The 17586-nt window shown below is 38.8% G+C and overlaps 1 protein-coding gene across 1 annotated transcript in view; it reads right to left on the bottom strand.

The window, feature by feature from the left end:
• Positions 1–6244: 6244 nt before the first annotated feature.
• Positions 6245–17586, bottom strand: part of LOC122555067 (cilia and flagella-associated protein 47-like) — a 497478-nt gene continuing 486136 nt past the window's right edge. The window contains 2 exon segments of the mRNA XM_043700727.2: positions 6245–6543; positions 6545–6739. Coding sequence (XP_043556662.2) covers positions 6514–6543; positions 6545–6739 — 225 coding nt within the window. The 3' untranslated portion in view covers positions 6245–6513.

The following is a 17586-nucleotide window of genomic DNA, read 5'->3' on the forward strand; positions in this document are numbered from 1 at the left end:
ATATAGATGCTGGGCCTGGAGATGTATTGTGACTGCATAATGTGGGAGCTGGTGAACCCCATTGTGGTTCATTGTGACCACAACTGTAACATGTGTTGTTTACTTGAGGAACTTCAGCTCAGAGTTGATGTGCTGGAGTCTGAGCTTCAATTACTGTGACACATTAAGGGAGGGTGAGAGTTATCTGGATGCTGTGTTTCACAAGACAGTCACATCCTTTTTATTAACTACCTTAGATTCGGTTAATAGTCAGGGACAGGACGGTGTGACTATGAGTGAAGCAGGTAGAGGGGTCCAGGAGATGGTGCTGAAGGAGCATCAGCTCTTGAGCTTGTCTAACAGGTTTGAAATTCTTGCTGCCTCTGTGGATGAGTGCGAGGACTGTAGGGAGGATGAGCATATTGACCATTACACCGTGCTATAGGAACCCATTCAAATTGGGGGAGAAAAAAAAAAATAATTGCCATCAGGAATAGTATATCAGGGGAATAGACACTGTTCTCTGTGGCCAGCATTGAGAATGCTGAAGGCTGTGTTGCCTACCTGGTGCCCGAGTTCAGGAAATCTCATTTGGACTGCAAAGGAACTTGGAGTTGGAGGGGAAACATCCAGTTGTGGTGATCAACATAGGTACCAACAATAGGTAGAAAGAGGAAAGAGGATCTGCTGAAGGAACATGAGCAGGTAGGGACTAATTAAAAAGCAGAACCAAAAATATAATAACCTCAGATTGCTAACTGAGCCACGAGCTAAGTGGCACAGGGTCCACAAGAGATAATTGTGTGGCTCAAAGATTAACTTGGGAGAAATGGGTTTGAATTTATTGGACATTGACACCAGTAAGGTGGGAGCTGTTCCTGAATCAAGCTGGGTCCAGAGTTCTGGCTAACCGCATATGTAGGGCCATGGATAGGGCTTTAAACTAAATAGTGAGGGGTTGTGTTCTGTTGTATGAAGAATTATGGTCTGAAGGTGGATTGGTAATTTAAAAATAGAGGTCAGCATTTTTCTTAAAAAATGAATTGACTGTTCTGATCCCATGCCTGATGCTCCCATTCAATTGTACAAATCTTCCTGAACTTATAACATATTTAAATCCAGAGTTGGCAGTAAATTGGCTGAAGCACTCACTGACAAACTGTGGTCCATTGTCCAAAATGACCATGTGAGGGATACCATGCATTGCAAATATTTCCTGAAAGACTTTGATAAGTTTACCAATGATTGTGGTATGTAACTTCTTCATCTCTAACCACTTTGAAAAATAACCATGGGCAATAAGGGAAGACTTTCATCAAAACTAAATCAATTTGTGCTCTCAGATTCCCATGGCTCAGTGGGGATATTAATGGATCTTGGCAGGTCTCATCACTCAGGCTTGTGAATAGCACGTTTCACATTTGGTAATGACATCTTCAATCTCTTTGGAGATCCCAGGCCACCACACCACAAGTGTCCTTGGTGAATCTTGTGTGGGATACTTTCCCAAAGTAAAGCTGGAACAACTGGCCTTTCATCATACACCACTAAGTCACAATGATGAAATGCTGTTCATGTTCAAAATGTTTTCATAGCCTGAGCTTTTGATCTGGCCAATCTTCAACATCTTACTGATTGTAGGTGGTGGAGCCAAGTTTGGCTTGCTGGTCAATGTGCTACTATGCACTGAATAGAACACTCAATTTGCTGAAAAAACTCAATATCATGCCTGGTAAGGTTGTTGACTCGTTAGTCTGGGAGTGTATCCACCATTGTCTGCAGTTTTCTCTGTACATATTCTCTTTCATAGTCAAACCACACAAGGAAGAGTCAAAATATCTTCATTGGAGCATTCTTGCTAATCCTTTCTCATTTAGTAGAGAAACCAAGGATTGGTGTTGTGTCTCCAAAACTCTTTCAGATGGAGATTGTGTTCTTGAAACCTCTTGCAAGCCTATGTAACTGAGAGAGCCTCCTTCTCAATCACAGCAAGCTAGGCAGCATTAGGAGGTGGGGAAGGCAGTGTTTCGATATAACCTTCTTCAGGACTGGGTGTAAGGGGAACTGCAGATATAGGGGTTTGGAGGGTTGCAGGGTGGTGAGGTGGGGATAGGTAAACATAAGCAGAGGGGACGGCCTGATTGGTCATTGTGGAGGAATGAATCTGGTTGACCCTTCCTTCTCGCCACCAAACGGATTTTTTTATTTCAGCTAGAAATACTTTAGGCTTTCCTTCTTAGACTGTTCTACTGGTGACTGGCAGAGTTTCTAAAAGTGACCAAGTATTTTCTAGATAAAACAATCCTTCTTAACAGCTGGCCACTACCTGTGCCTGTGAGGTTTCCTTGCTCTCCAGCACTGATAAAGGTCCTGTTTGCTGTGTTGGTTTCATGCATGTTTCTTTTATGGATTTGTATCTTAATAAATAAATGAGCTCTGATGATCTCCTAAGATAAGTTTTATCTTCTTGTCTTAGGATTGATCTATGCTTCTTCAGGGCCTTTGCTTCACTTGCCAACTGAATGAGTTTCTTGGGAATCAAATGTTCTTTTGATTGTAATAAATCTGACAAACATCAACAATTCGAACAATGCAATCTTTTATGAACTCTGACCTTAAATCATTATAATCTAATCCTTTCATGAAATTGTAAAGATCATTAATGAAATCATCAATGGATTTCTTTGAATGCTGAACTTATCTGTTAAATCTTGCTCTTTCAAGAGTTTAATTTGTTTGTAGGTTACGGTGATTGTGAAGTGCTTATGATATTTCATCAAACGTTTCATGCTTATTTTATACCTTGTTGAACTATAATGATACAGCCATACTCCCAATTGCACTTAGAAATGTATTCATTTGGTCACCTTCTAAATTAGTATTTAATTATGGAAATTATTCTGGATCTTAATAATTGTTTTTTTTCAAGATGTTCAACTGTGTGTTTTATTTGCCAACCAGTGAAAGTAAATCTGCCTAACAATACTATTTCTGATGCCATCTCTTCTAATGTAATTATTTATTTTCTGTGCTCAAAAAGGCTTTTATCTGTTGTAGGAAAAGCTGCTGCTCTGTTCTGCAATGGAAAGCTCTTCCCATGTTTTGGGGTCAAATTGAAAGATTCCCATATTCTTTGTTAAAATGCAGTATTCACACCTTTCGGAGGCAAAATGGAGGATTTTACCCTTTTTTGCAGCTTCTCTAATGAATCCCACTATTTATACCTTAAATAAGCAATATCCATTTCCTTAATATCTTTACTAAATGTCAGCTTTAATAAAGATGCTTGCTTTAATGTTTTATCTACAGGTTGATTCCCACTTTTGCCTTTAATAATAGATTATTCACTTTATCTGCAACCTTAATAAAGTCTCCTCACTTTCTTCTTGAGTTAGACCTTGTCTGCCTAGGTTTCAAATTGCCCATTTATCACTTTAATTCGAGCTTCACAATGTCTCTGAATCTGCAATCTCAAATTAAATTGCTTTTGTGGTCCTTGATTTCCTTAACAATATCCGTGCTCAATTTGTCTGCTCACCATGACGGTGACACACGATCTGAGATGCAATTATTTACTTCTACATTTCCAGCCTGTAATTCTGCAATATTTTTAAAAGCTTTCCCCTTGCCTCCCAGGGATCCTAACTTTCCACATGGATTCTCTGATGACTGTTTGCTGTCTGGTTGAATCCTGATTCAGCATTGCTCCCACAGGTCACTGGCACCAGAGTGAATTTGTAACTGCCTTGGAGAGAGTAACACTCCAATGCCAGGGAGCTCCTAGCTCTCCTGCTGCTGGGCATCTCCTTCCAGATGTGAAATTCTATCATGTCCCTTCATTGAGTTTGGCTCGGAATTCCAGCAGTGCCCACCATTCAAAGCAGGCATTGCTGGGACTACAGTGCTGCTGGCCAACCAGATCAGTCTGACAGCTTTCAAAGGTAGAATTTCCTCCCCAGATGGGAATGGAGATCTCTGCTTGAGGAATGTAAATTGGCTGCTGGGCAGCCTGCTTCATCATGGATAGGTTTGCATCACGTTTTGAACCAGGGATGACACAACTTCCAGTAAAATCTAGCCCTATTTGTAGTAACCTAGGCATTGTGAATTCCAATATAACTGTAGTAAATTACAATCATTTAACCACATAAATCTGCTAACATTAGTTCTGGCGTCTCAAAAGTGAAAGGCTTCAAGCAGAAATTAGAAAAGAACTAAACTGGGTTGTTCAGTGTGACGTTGAGGTCAATAATGCTCACTGTTTGGGTACCATCAGGGCTGTTCTGAAAACAAAATGGCTTCTGAATGCACATGCATGCATTTCGGTGAGAGGCACTGGGCATCATAATGGTTGGAGAGTTAGTGCAAGACGGTGAGTATCTGTCAACAGCAAGCAGAGCAGGCAGATTATGACACCAAACAGCATGCAACACTGATTCAAAACAACACTTCCAGCTCAGATCCTCTCTTAACGTAATACTACTGACTAAACCTCAACAGTAATGCCACCAAAACTACCTCAAAGTTTTATCAAGTGGTTACAGCTTAGATGGTGATTGATTTATTCTGGGGGTTACAACATTTCCACAACATCTAAGAAAAATTCCTAGATACACAGTATGCACATTCTCTCAAGCTTGGAAGGACTTTCATTATGTCTCATAGCAAAGTCATCTGTGGTTTACCCAGTGGATAATCTTTCAATGTTTTCTTCATGAACATTTTTTATACTGTTAGAATGACTGATGAATGGTGATTTGATGCTTTTCTGACGATCTTTGTACTGTCACTGTCATGTTAACTTTTGGTTACTCAGACAAGGTAGAGCACTGGAAATCAATGAGTGTCAGGGTAACTTGCTTTTATACAGTGTAGCAGTCTTTGTATAACCCTTGGCGTTTATCCCCATTCTTTTCCCATTTCCGTCCAAAATTTAAAAAATAGAAAAATAAAATAACGTCTTCACATTTGCCTTAGTAAGGAGAAGATCTTCATTGAGAAGAAATGTGAATACAACAATGTGTGATTTAAGCATCAGCAAAGTTATCATGAAATCTCGTTTGCTACTCTCAGTATCCAGAATCAGGTTAAAATCATAATGCTGCCTCTCCCCCTTCCTTTGGTTAATTATCAACCTCATATGTGTCATCGCCTGCTTTTCTCTCTGTTGGAAAGCAAATGCCTTTTTAAATAGCAATGCAATGGGGTTACTACAATGTATGGTACAATCTTAGGAGCATATCAAAGATCATTTATGCATTTGAACCTTGTTTCTCGCATTCCTGTTTCTTGCTCAATACAAAATAATATTTTAACTTGGAAGCTGTTGATTGCAATGGCAATTCTGTGCTGTGGTATCTTTAGCCATTATAGGAAAAAATATTCTTTATTCCAATGGGAAACATTTCTGACATTTGTGCTGCATCCTACGTGGCAGTAGTTTTCAACCACTAGAACATTTGCTGCTTGATAATTGACATTGATGCAAAGAAATATTGCTGCCATATTTAATGGACTTCCTGGGCAACCATTTATTTTTCTCCTCCTCTCCTTTGTTCCTGAGTAGTTTGTGGAAAGGATAGTGAGATAAGTATTTAAGGGCTAGTTGGTCAAGTGCACAAGGAAGAACAATATGGGGTTTTGCTGATAGAATTAGATGTGGAAGGATAGGTGAAGACTCATGTAAATCATACTGGCAGCAAGAACTAGTTAAATTAAATTTCTGTAATGCATTTTCCATACAATTGTATGTAATGTTATTTTCTTTTGGATAAATGTATACTTCATGTCGTAAATATGCCAATTATTGTGAGATCAGATTCAAAGTATGACAACATTAAAACTGCTTTTAATTATGTGCATGTTCCAAAAGGATTCAAAATGTTATCGCTAATTCTCTCTCCATAGATGCTGCCACACAGCTGCGTTTCTTTGGCATGTTCCAGTTATTTCACATCTGCAGCACTTCATTTTTATTTTAGTTCAGTGTTTTGTGTAAGTTCTAATAATAGTGCTGTATCACTCTGTGATTTAAGCATGTATCCTATGTTTCAGTTCACCTTTTTTTCAACATTGGAGAATGAAGAAAAACTTTGCAGATAGTTGTCCTGCCATCTCTAACAGGTTGACAATAATTATTTCCTTAGATCTTTTAATCAGAAGATGGGTATTGATTAAAAAAAGTATTGCCAAGACAGATTGATTTTGCTGACAGGAAAGCGTAGGCATTTTCAGAAAATCATACAAATCAGACAGATGATTAGGTTGATTAGGTTTGATTTATATAAAATAAAAGTGGGCACATACAGAGGACTGTAAAAGCAAAATATTTTCAATTGATAATGGTTACATTGATAAGATTTATTGGAAAAATACAATGTGATAGATATAATAATGTAGCATACACAAGATTACTGTGTTAATAAAAATATGTTCTTCCATGTAGAAAGTCAGTTATGAATGATGGGCTTTTGTTTAGACAGACAAAATAATCTACATTCTTCAGAAAATGAAAGGTAACATTTTATTTCATATTTACTTTGCTTTAATTGTTTTATTTATAGTGAACGAGGGGAGCGCCTTTTAGAGGAGAGGACACTGCAGTTGTTATCACCTTGAGGTTTTCTTTGATGAAGTTACGTTGCTGGACTGCAACAGTCTGCTTGAAGCCTTTGTGGACAATTTTGCCATGCTGAACATTAGGAGGAGTGTACTGGGGATCCAAACCATTGATCTCATACATCCATTGCATATCCATGGTCTATAAATGATAAGAGATCGTGCAAAATTATTTTTATGCTAGATGCAGTGCAATACTATACATATAAAATTCAACGCTGTGAAATTCTAATGATCCAATTAAGTCACAAAGAGGGCAGGATGATCTTTTGCTCATTGAGTCCAAAATTCCTGGGTCAGCTCATTAACATATTGCCGGGTGGGAAATTGATGCAAGTTCTACCAAGAATATTAAGTTTAAGAATGACATACTTCCATATTAAGTTTGACAGCAAGCTACTTCCGTACACAGTAGGAATTTTAATCTAAGCATAGTTAATACACTGGTCAGAAAGAGGAAAGTCACTCATATCTGTTCAGGTAATTAGATTAGGATGTATGGAAATAAATATGTACTAAGAGTCACTACAAGAAAAACAAATTCACATGTTCAACAAAGATACATAATCAAAATACCACAGATGCTAGATATCTGCCTAAAGGACAGGGAATACTGGAAATACAAATACTCCTAAATCTTATCAGGAACAGTTCTGAGAACAACTCCCCACTCTGTTAATATCCCAAAACTCATCACCAGCCTTGCACCTGCACCATTTTTACAGGCCATCGTGTACTCAGACAATCACTGTCAGTCCAGAGCTACCTAGCACAGTTTCTGACATAGCAGACAGGGCTAACTTATGATCCAGCTTTGCAGACAGACAGCTGGCAAACACTCAGACGGTGGGGCTGCCTGACATTCACCTCCTCAATCTGTATGCTGACAGCATCCTCACTGTGACTACCCCAAGTAGCTGACTGACTGCTTTCAAGCCTCTGGACTGAAATCAGTGGATGATATTGACATAGAGTCAGGAGTCCTGATTGAAGGTTATTCTCCCTCCTTGAGGCCTGCTGACAACTCTGACAAGCTTCCGTTCTTTCTGTCTGCACTAAATGGCAAGGCAAGGTAGAAGCAACATGAATCTCATATCTCTGGCTGAGGGGGCCCAGTGCAGAAGATAAAGCAAGGCAAGGCAATACTGGAATACCGACAGCATCCAGATAGGCTCTGAATGAGTGGACAATATAAGAGCAAACAAAGAGCCTGGAGATGCAGCCTGGTCCAGTCCATGAGCTGAGCGCAGGTACTGAACGCAGAGTATCTTTGAAGTAGTATTAGCATGATAATTGCCAGTGCAAGTCTGATGTGCATCATTGCATTGCAGAAGTGTTACATAAGTGGACCAGTGATGTTCCGTAAGGGTTATTAGAAGCTGCCAGATTTCAGATGCCAATCTCCTTGAGATGCAGCCTGCTTCCCAACAAAATGGCCCTTTAAAACAAGCACCGAGCTGCATCCGGCAGGAACCTACTCTGATTTTCATCTTAGGTTCCATACATTGAGGTTGTTTAATAAGATAGGAAGCTACATATTAATGAGGCAAGCAATAATTCCACGTCATTGGTGACTCACTGCTGCTGACTGAGAATCTTGCCACATCGCTTGTGAAAAGTATTCAATTGGTGGAGTGGGATGCTGCTCATGTCAAGGTCAGCCTCACCAAATGCCTTGTCCAATTCTGCCACAAATCTTGGCATAGCCCATGTAACTTAGACACTTATTTGTGTCTGTCAATACAACAGAAAACACAAATTATGTATGAGGAACAGAGAGTAAGCCATGGACTGATAAAGTGACAAATTGAAGGTCACTACCATCAACATAGAAAAAGTATTGGACAAACGTAAGGAACTCAAATCCAACAATTTCCTCAGATCCAATAGCTGACATCTTAGAGTTCTGAAAGAGGTGGCTGCAGAGATTAGTGGTGTACTGGTATGATTTTCCAAAATTCACGATATTCTATACCTGTCCCAGGGGTCACAAGTTAGCAAATGTAATACTGCTGATCAGGAAAGGAGAGCAGAGAGAAAATAATGTACCAAAGGGCAGTCATTCAGAAAAATGTATAAGTTTATTATTAATGAAGTTTTAACAATGCATTATAAAGTAAAAACAACATGAAAAGGAAATCATGCTTAAAACATTTACAAGAGTACTTTGAGAATGTAACTAATAGGATAGATAAAGGGAGACTCAATAGTTGTAGTATACTTGGATTTTAAAATGCATTTGACTACCTGAGACACAAAACCCATCAACAACCTGGGTGCTACCATTGACTACAAACTGAACTGGACTAGACATAAATACTGTGGTTACAAGAGTAGGTCAGAAGCTAGGAATCCTGCAGCCAGTATGCACCTTCTGGCTCAGGGAGAGGCTGTATGTGATAGAAATGTCACTGGATTTTTATTCCAGGACCCGAGGTTTGGGGACATGATTCAAATTTCAGCCTGGCAGATGGTGGCATCCGAATACAATAAAAACTTTAAATTAAAAACATAGCTTGCCTAATAATGCCTGTATTATCACTGTCAATTCTGGAAGGAATCTGCAACTTTACCTGGTCTGGCTGACATTTTACTGTAGAGTCACAGCAATGTGACTCTTATTGAGGACAAATGTATTAGGTTACAGGAGGACATAAATAATTGGTAAATTGGGCAGAACAATGGCAGATTGAATTTAAGAGTGTAGTGCTGGAAAAGCAGAGCAGGTCAGGCAGCATCCGAGGAGCAGGAGTCTCTGAGCTCCAGCATCTGCAGTCCTCACTTTCTCCCAAATTGAATTTAATCCTGTTAGATGCGAGGCGACACATTTTTCACCAAGGAACAATGAATGGCAAGACACCAGGAAGCTCAGAAGAACATAGGGATCTTGGGGAGTTTGTCCACAAATCCCTGAAGGGAGCAGGACAGATTAATAGGGACATTAAGGATGCACATGGGATACTTTCATTTACCAATTGTATCACAGATTATAACAATATGGGCCGGATGGGATTTATCCGAGGATCCTCTGGGAAGCCAGGGAGGAGATTGCCGAGCCTTTGGCATTGATCTTTAAATCATCATTGTCTACAGGAATAGTGCCAGAAGACTGGAGGATAGCAAATGTGGTTCACCTGTTCAAGAAGGAGAGTAGAGACAACCCTGGTAATTATAGACCAGTGAGCCTTACTTCAGTTGTTGGTAAAGTGTTGGGAAAGGTTATAAGAGATAGGATTTATAATCATCTAGAAAAGAATAATTTGATTAGGGATAGTCAGCATGGTTTTGTGAAGGGTGGGTCGTGCCTCACAAACCTTGTTGAGTTCTTTGAGAAGGTGACCAAACAGGTAGATGAGAGCAAACCTGTTGATGTGGTGTTTATGGATTTCAGCAAGGCATTCGATAAGGTTCCCCGCAGTAGGCTATTGTACAAAATGTGGAAGAATGGAATTTTGGGAGATATAGCAGTTTGGATCAGTAATTGGCTTGCTGAAAGAAGACAGAGGGTGGCGGTTGATGGGAAATGTTCATCCTGGAGTCAAGTTACCAGTGGTGTAACGCAAGGCTGTTGGGTCCACTGCTGTTCGTCATTTTTATAAACGACCTGGATGAGGGCGTAGAAGGGTGGGTTAGTAAATTTGCAGACGACACTAAGGTCGGTGGAGTTGTGGATAGTGACAAAGAATGTTGTAGGTTACAGAGATACATAGATAAGCTGCAGAGCTGGACTGAGAGGTGGCAAATGGAGTTTAATGCAGACATGTGTGAGGTGATTCACTTTGGTCGGAGTAACCGGAATGCAAAGTGCTGGGCTAATGGTAAGATTCTCAGTAGTGTAGATGAACAGAGAGATCTCGGTGTCCAGGTACACAGATCCTTGAAAGTTGCCACCCAGGTTGACAGGGTTGTTAAGAAGACATTCAATGTTTTAGCTTTTATTAATAGAGGGATCGAGTTCCGGAACCATGAGGTTATGCTACAGCTGTACAAAACTCTGGTGCAGCCGCAGTTGGAGTATTGTGTATAGTTCTGGTTACCGCATTATAAGAAGGATGTGAAAGCTTTGGAAAGGGTGCAGAGGAGATTTATTAGGATGTTGCCTGGTATTGGAGGGAAGGTCTTACGAGGAAAGGCTGAGGGACTTGAGGCTGTTTTCATTGGAGAGAAGAAGGTTGACAGGTAACTTATTCGAGCCATATAAGATAATCAGAGGGTTAGATAGAGTGGACAGGGAGAGCCTATTTCCAAGTGTGGTGATGGTGAGCACGAAGGGGCATAGCTTTAAATTGAGGGGTGATAGATATAGGACAGATGTCAGAGGTAGTTTCTTTACTCAGAGAATAGTAACGGTATAGAATGCTTTGCCTGCAACTGTTGTAGATTCGCCAACTTTAAGTACATTTAAGTCGTCATTGGACAAGCATATGGACATACATGGAATAGTGTAGTTAGATAGGCTTCAAATTGGTATGACAGGTCGGCGCAACATCGAGGGCCGAAGAGCCTGTACTGCGCTATTAATGTTCTATGGAGATCATATTGGAACTGATTAGAACTTTGGTTTTGTCGCAGCTAGATTACAGCGTGTGGCTGTAGTCATGACACTGAAGGAAGGATGTGAAATCACAGGGGGGGGCGCAAAGGGGATTCACTGGGATGTTGCACAGAATGGGGCATTTCAGCTATGAATAGAGGCTGGAAAAGCTTGATTTGCTTTCTTTGGAGCAGTGAATGTTTGTTTTGGTTTGCGGGGTGGTGTGGGGAGCCTGATAGAGATGTATAAGCATGGACATGGTAAATAGAAAGTTGCCATACTCCTCAGTTGATGGGTGCATAAAAACGAAACATAATTTCAAAGTGAAAGGGGAGAGGTTTAGAGGAAAATATTTTCACCCAGAGGTTATGAGGGAGCTGAAATTTTCTGCCTGGGAAGGTGGTTTAAGTGGGAAACCTCACAAATTTTAAAAAGTACTTGGATGAGCACTTGAAGATTTTAACCCTTGCCAAGTATGGCAAAGTGGAACTGGCATAGGTAGTACTATATTTTGGAGGGTGTAGACATGATGGGCTGAAGGGCCTTTTCTATCCTGTGTGATTCTATGATTTAACTGCCTTCTGAGCAATTAGGAGCAGCCAATAAATGCTGGCCTACCATGGCCCAGCAACACCCATATTCCTTGAACAAATGAAAAAAAGTTCCCCATAGCTTGCCCATCATCTATAAGGCACAAGCTAAAGGTATGATGAATTACTCCGCATTAGCTACAACAACATTAATGAAGCTGAACACCATCCAGGACAAAGCAAAATGTGGTGCTTGATTGGCATCAGATCCACAAACATCCACTTGCTCCACCACTGACACTCAGTCGCAACAGTCTGTACAATCTGCAAGATGCGCTGCAGAAACTCACCAAGGCTGTTAGGCAACAACTTCTAAATTCAAGATCACTACCATCTAGAAGGATAAGAGCAACAGATACGTGGGAACACCACCACCACCTGCAAGTACCTCGACAAAACACTCACCATTTTGACTTTGAAACATTTTACTATTCCTTCCCTACTGGTGGGTAAAGATCCTGAAACCCCCCTTCCTAATGGCATTGAGTGTACCAACACCAAATTCACTGCTGCAGTTTAAAACAAAGGCAGCTCATCACTATCTTCTCAAGGGCAATTAAGAATGGGCAATAAATGTTTGCCCAGCCACCAAGGCCAACATCCCCAAATTAACAAAAACATTTGCATCTACGATAAGGGCTCATTGAGTTGACACAAAATATTAGCATGGACATAGGATTGGTAAATCTCCCAAGAATTAGTGTCAGGCCTCATTTATTTACAATCTATATTAATGACTTTGATGTACAAATTGTCTGACAATACAAAACTTGATGGAAGTGGAAACCATGAGGATTGTACAAGGAGGCTGTAAAATGATATAGACAGATTAAGTGATTGAGCAATAAACTGGCAAATGGAGTATAATGTGGGGAAATATGAATGTATCAGTTTGATTGTAAGGGTAGAAAAACAGAATAAGTCCTGAAACATGAAAATATTAATGCTCAACATGATCATGTTCAAGTATCTTCCCATAGGACATTGATATACTCCCAAAAGGAACACAAAGTTCGCATAATATAACAAGACACAATTCAAAAAGCATATTGCAAGAAATGTTGGAGGTCAAGAAGGAGCAAGCCTTGTGCCAATTATACAGGATTTGGGTAATACTTCAAATGAAATTGGTCTCTTTATTTAAGGAAGGCTACATTTGCATTGTGGGCAATAGTGCAAAGGTTCACTAGTTTGATCCCTGGGATGAAGGAGCTGTCCTATGATGAGAGGCCGAAGAAATTTTGTTTACATTCTCACGGCTTGTAAAACCTCACTGAAACATTTTGAAGGGTCTGACAGGATAGACGCTGAGAGGTTGTTCGCCTCCCCAAGGAATCTAGAAAATTACGGTGCAATCTCAGGTTAAGGGGCCATTCATTTAGAACGGAGATGAGGATACTTTTCTTTGAAAAGTTGTGAACCTTTGAATTCTCTACTCTTGAGGATTGTAGATAATCCATTGTTGAATATTTTTAAGGCTGTGATAGGCAGATTTTTGGCCTCGCGAGAATCAATGGATTTGGTGAGCAGGTGGGAAAAAGAAGTTGAAGCTGAAGACAATCCTTGTTTGCACTGAATAGTAGACAAGGTTCAACAGGCCATCTCATCTACTCCTGTTCCTATTTCTTATGCTGTATATTTACTTGGATACTTAGACTACTGAGGAATGAAAGCATTTTCAGATATTTTTTCTTTTAACAAATTCAGAGATAGGGAAAAAGATGAAAAGAAATTTACATTTGCCGTATCAATAGAAAGTGCTCACTCTGTACTAGGGTGATGCACATCGCACAAGAAACCTGGAGGATGTTGTTGGAATTGGAAAATGAAATGACTGACTGAAATCTAGGAAGATATTAACTTCTGGCTATTAAGCATTCAGAACATGATCTCAACAACCTGCAGCATTAAGGTAAGCTTTTCATCTCTGCCTTCATGAGTTCAGAATGACAGGCTGTTATTTCTGCACCCAGACAAACTGATCTACATGTTGCTGTTTTGCATCCAAAATGAAATGGACACAGGGAGTACACACTTTGGTGCTTTTGTGCTGGATGCCATTCTGCGTTGGTTCATATTGCCGATATTAGGAGTGAATGTTAAAGCTGTGCACACTAGAATTAGCCACCATCTGACACTGATTAGTTCTTACATTCACGTTGCAGTCAGTGTCTTTTCTTAACACCACTGTCATGATGGCAAAAAACTGAGTTTGCATGACTCCATTAGAACGTCCACAGCAGCTTGATGTTGTGTGGTTTCTACTATTGCTAAAGAGGAAGCTGTAACATTGGCCATATCATGGTTAAGTCTGAAACCTTCTCCTGGAGTTGGCCATCACTTACACACTGGACGAAGAAGGTAGACAGGGAACTACAGGTCAGTTAGTCTCTCTGCAGTTAGCAGTAAAATATTAGAATCTATCATTAAGGAAACTAACAAGGCACTTAGAAAATCCCAGCATGATCAGATAAAGCACAATTTTATGAAAGGAAAACTGTGTCAACAATCATTTTAGATATTTTCGTGGATACAATTGGTCAGGTTGATTAAAAGGAACCAGCGAATCTTGTATATTTGAATTTAGAAAAGATTTTTGATAAAGTCTCATATAAAAGTTTAATACATGGGATTGTTGAGTTGGGGGATATATATGATCAAGGTTATGGAATAATTTAGTGAATAGTATGCATGTAATAGTGATAAACAAGGAAGTTTCAAGCAACATGTTATAACGAGTGAAGTGCTGCAAGGATCAATGTTGTCTTCTCTGCTTTTACCAACTATATTACTAATTTAGATGAAAAGACAGAATGTAATATGAATAAGTTTGCAGTGGTTATAATGAGGTGGAGGTGATAAAGGACAGAAAGTGAATCAAGAGGATGTAGGTAAATTAAGCGATTGGAGAACAAGACGGCAAATGGAGTATAATGTAGAAAAATAAGAGGTCATTCACTTAGGTAATAAGAATCGAAAAACAGAATTTTTTTAGAAGGTATATAATTTTTAAATGTTGAGGTTCAGAAGGCTTATGTGTAATCATACACGGAACACAAAGTTAGCATATAGATAGAGCAAGGAATTAAGAAGGCAAATAATAAGTTGAATTTATCACAAGGCTATTAGAGGACAAGAATTCCGCAGGGCTTTAGTGAGACTATATTTGGAATACTATGCATAGTATTGGCCTCCATTTTTATATGCACTGGAAAGGGATTTACAAGCATTGTAACAATGGTCATTAAAATGGCTGTAGAGATGAGAGGTTGATGTTATGATGAGAGGCTAATTCAATTGGGTTTTTTTTTTCTGACATTGAGAAAAATGAGAGGTGATCTAGTTAAGCATACAACATTCTAACAGGCTAGGTACTGAGGCATTATTTCCCCTAGCTGACAAGTCTGGAACATGGAAGCAACATCAGAATAAGGCTTGAGACAAGGAGACATTTCTTCACACAGAGAGATGTGAATATTTGGAATTATGTATCTCGAATGTTGTGGAACATCTGAGCTGTAAAAGACAGACTTTTTGGCTCAAAGGAAATCAGGGGATATGGACAGTGCGTGGGAAAGTAGAGCTGATTCTAAAAATTAGCTAAGAGGGAACAATGGATTTATCAAATATTCCTTCAGTGTGTTGTTGTCTATTTAATTTTGACTTGAGTGCAAATGTGAGCAATCACTACAGTGATCATTTTTAATGCTGTTAGCTGTCACAGCAGCTCTGGGTAATCCTCATTTCCAATAAGCAAGTCAATGCGCTTGCTTCTGCAGAGATACAGACAGCCAGTAAATGAAATTAATCAAGGTAATTCTCTATATTCTGGGTATCGACATGCAGCCATCTATGCCTATAGTTGGATATTATATGGTTATTAGGGGAATGAGTTCATTTTTATTTTACACAATCTGTTTGTCAGAGCATTCACAGTAACCTAGTCATGTGATTAATGGTTCACTCACTCATTTGTGTTGATCTACTACCTAGGGATCTAATCTGTCTTGGAAAACAAATTTAAGTTATTTCAGTAAATTGAGCAAATATTTTTGTACAAATATGTTAGCTAACCTGGCAGAATTCAATGTTGCCTCTTAGAGTGATCCAAAGGCAAGAAGATTAATTACTGTGGTCACTTTGTGAGGTATAGTGAGCATTCTCTGGTCCTTAACAACAGTTATATATCTCGTTGGATAATACAGGAAATTTTGGCAGTTAGTCTAAAGTTTTCTAGGCGGAGCCTGACTTACCTTTTAACCCTAATACTTGTGTTCGGGAATCTGAATGAGGATTTAGTCGGATACAATGTTTTTTTTTTTGAGTGTGGCCCATATACCCTCTTCTTCCTCTGTAACATTTATAACAGAGGGAAATTTCCATGGTAAAATCTATTTCACTATTTTAAAAGATAATTGGAAACACTAAAAATAAAACCGAGTCTCAGAGAAAACATGGAAGTGAAACTAGGAACCTAAACATAAAGCAAAAATAGCAATCCAAATTAAGGTTATGACTAACGCTGTAATAGCATTATAACAGGCTAAGAAAATTGATGAATGTTTCCAATGCTTTTTATTATATAATCTATAAAGATGTTTTAAAAAAAAGAGGATTAATATGGTCAGTACAGAGAATCCATTTCCAATTAGGTGGGAGGGTGGTGGCAAGCCAGAACAAAAAAGATTATAACTTTAAATTCATGTCATTCAGAAGTAAATCTGGAAGACTGAGATTGAAAAATGTTTCTTAGATAATCACTTTGAGATATATACATCAAACGTTCTCAAATGCAATTGAAGCTTTTATAAAAATGAGTGACACATAGATCAAGAATCTGAATGTTTAATTTTTGTTCCATATTTCTACATTACAATACAGGAACAAGTAAACAATAGCCAATTAAAACTTCTGATGTATAAATGATTTGCCATTTACCTAAACACTTTCTATTCCCATCGTTTGGTGTTAATTTTTTTGTATACATGGCTTGAGCTTCAGAAATTACATTTACAAATTCTCTCATCAATATTTGTAAAAGCTGAAAATTGGCTCTGATTTACAATTATCTGGAATTTGTTGATTACAGCATTCAGGAAATGAGCTGACCTGTGTACTTGTCTGCAAGCACTTGTTAAAAATAAGCTTCAATGTGCGTTAATAACTCTGACTGAAACACAGCAAAGGGAATCTGAAAGTCTGACTGTAGCAAGATTAGGCTGAAACACATGGCCTATAATTATACATTTTGACAATAAAATTTTAATCCATTCTGATCTGCCTCAAATCAAAATATTTTACATATTTAACGTTTCCAGTACAAAGAAAGAACTTTGAATATCTTCGAATGTCCCTAAGTCATTCATTATAAACAAATTATCATTTTCAGTGCAGTTTCTGTTGTTATGTTAACCCTATATTAATCTTCAGCAAGGAGCTGAAATCTACTGATCATTTAATTTCTGGAAGTTAGCATAATCCCATCAGCAAAGCACATACCCATCTGCTCCAATTCATATTACAGCAGTCAATTTACTGCAACAAGATGTCACACAGCTCAGATGCACAATCACTTGACATATATTCTATCTGATATTGGAGAACACATGTTGGCCAACATCTTTTAAATTTCAAAGAAAGCTGTGGAATCTCTTAGATGCACTGTAACAGGAGGAAAGATATTTTTTTTTCAACCACTTCTGACAGTATTGAATTGTAGTTAGCTGTGGTTAATTTTTTCAAGTCCTCAAGTAAGGTTAGAACTTATGACCACCTGACTCATGGATAAAAGCAAAACTGAAATAGAATCTCAGATGTAAATACATCTGTCACATAATGCATACCTGCTGTACACAGAGGATAATG

This window comes from Chiloscyllium plagiosum, unplaced genomic scaffold (genome assembly GCF_037043375.1).
Source record: "Chiloscyllium plagiosum isolate Xiang-an unplaced genomic scaffold, Cpla_swu_hap1 HiC_scaffold_12, whole genome shotgun sequence".
Classification (NCBI taxonomy): domain Eukaryota; kingdom Metazoa; phylum Chordata; class Chondrichthyes; order Orectolobiformes; family Hemiscylliidae; genus Chiloscyllium; species Chiloscyllium plagiosum.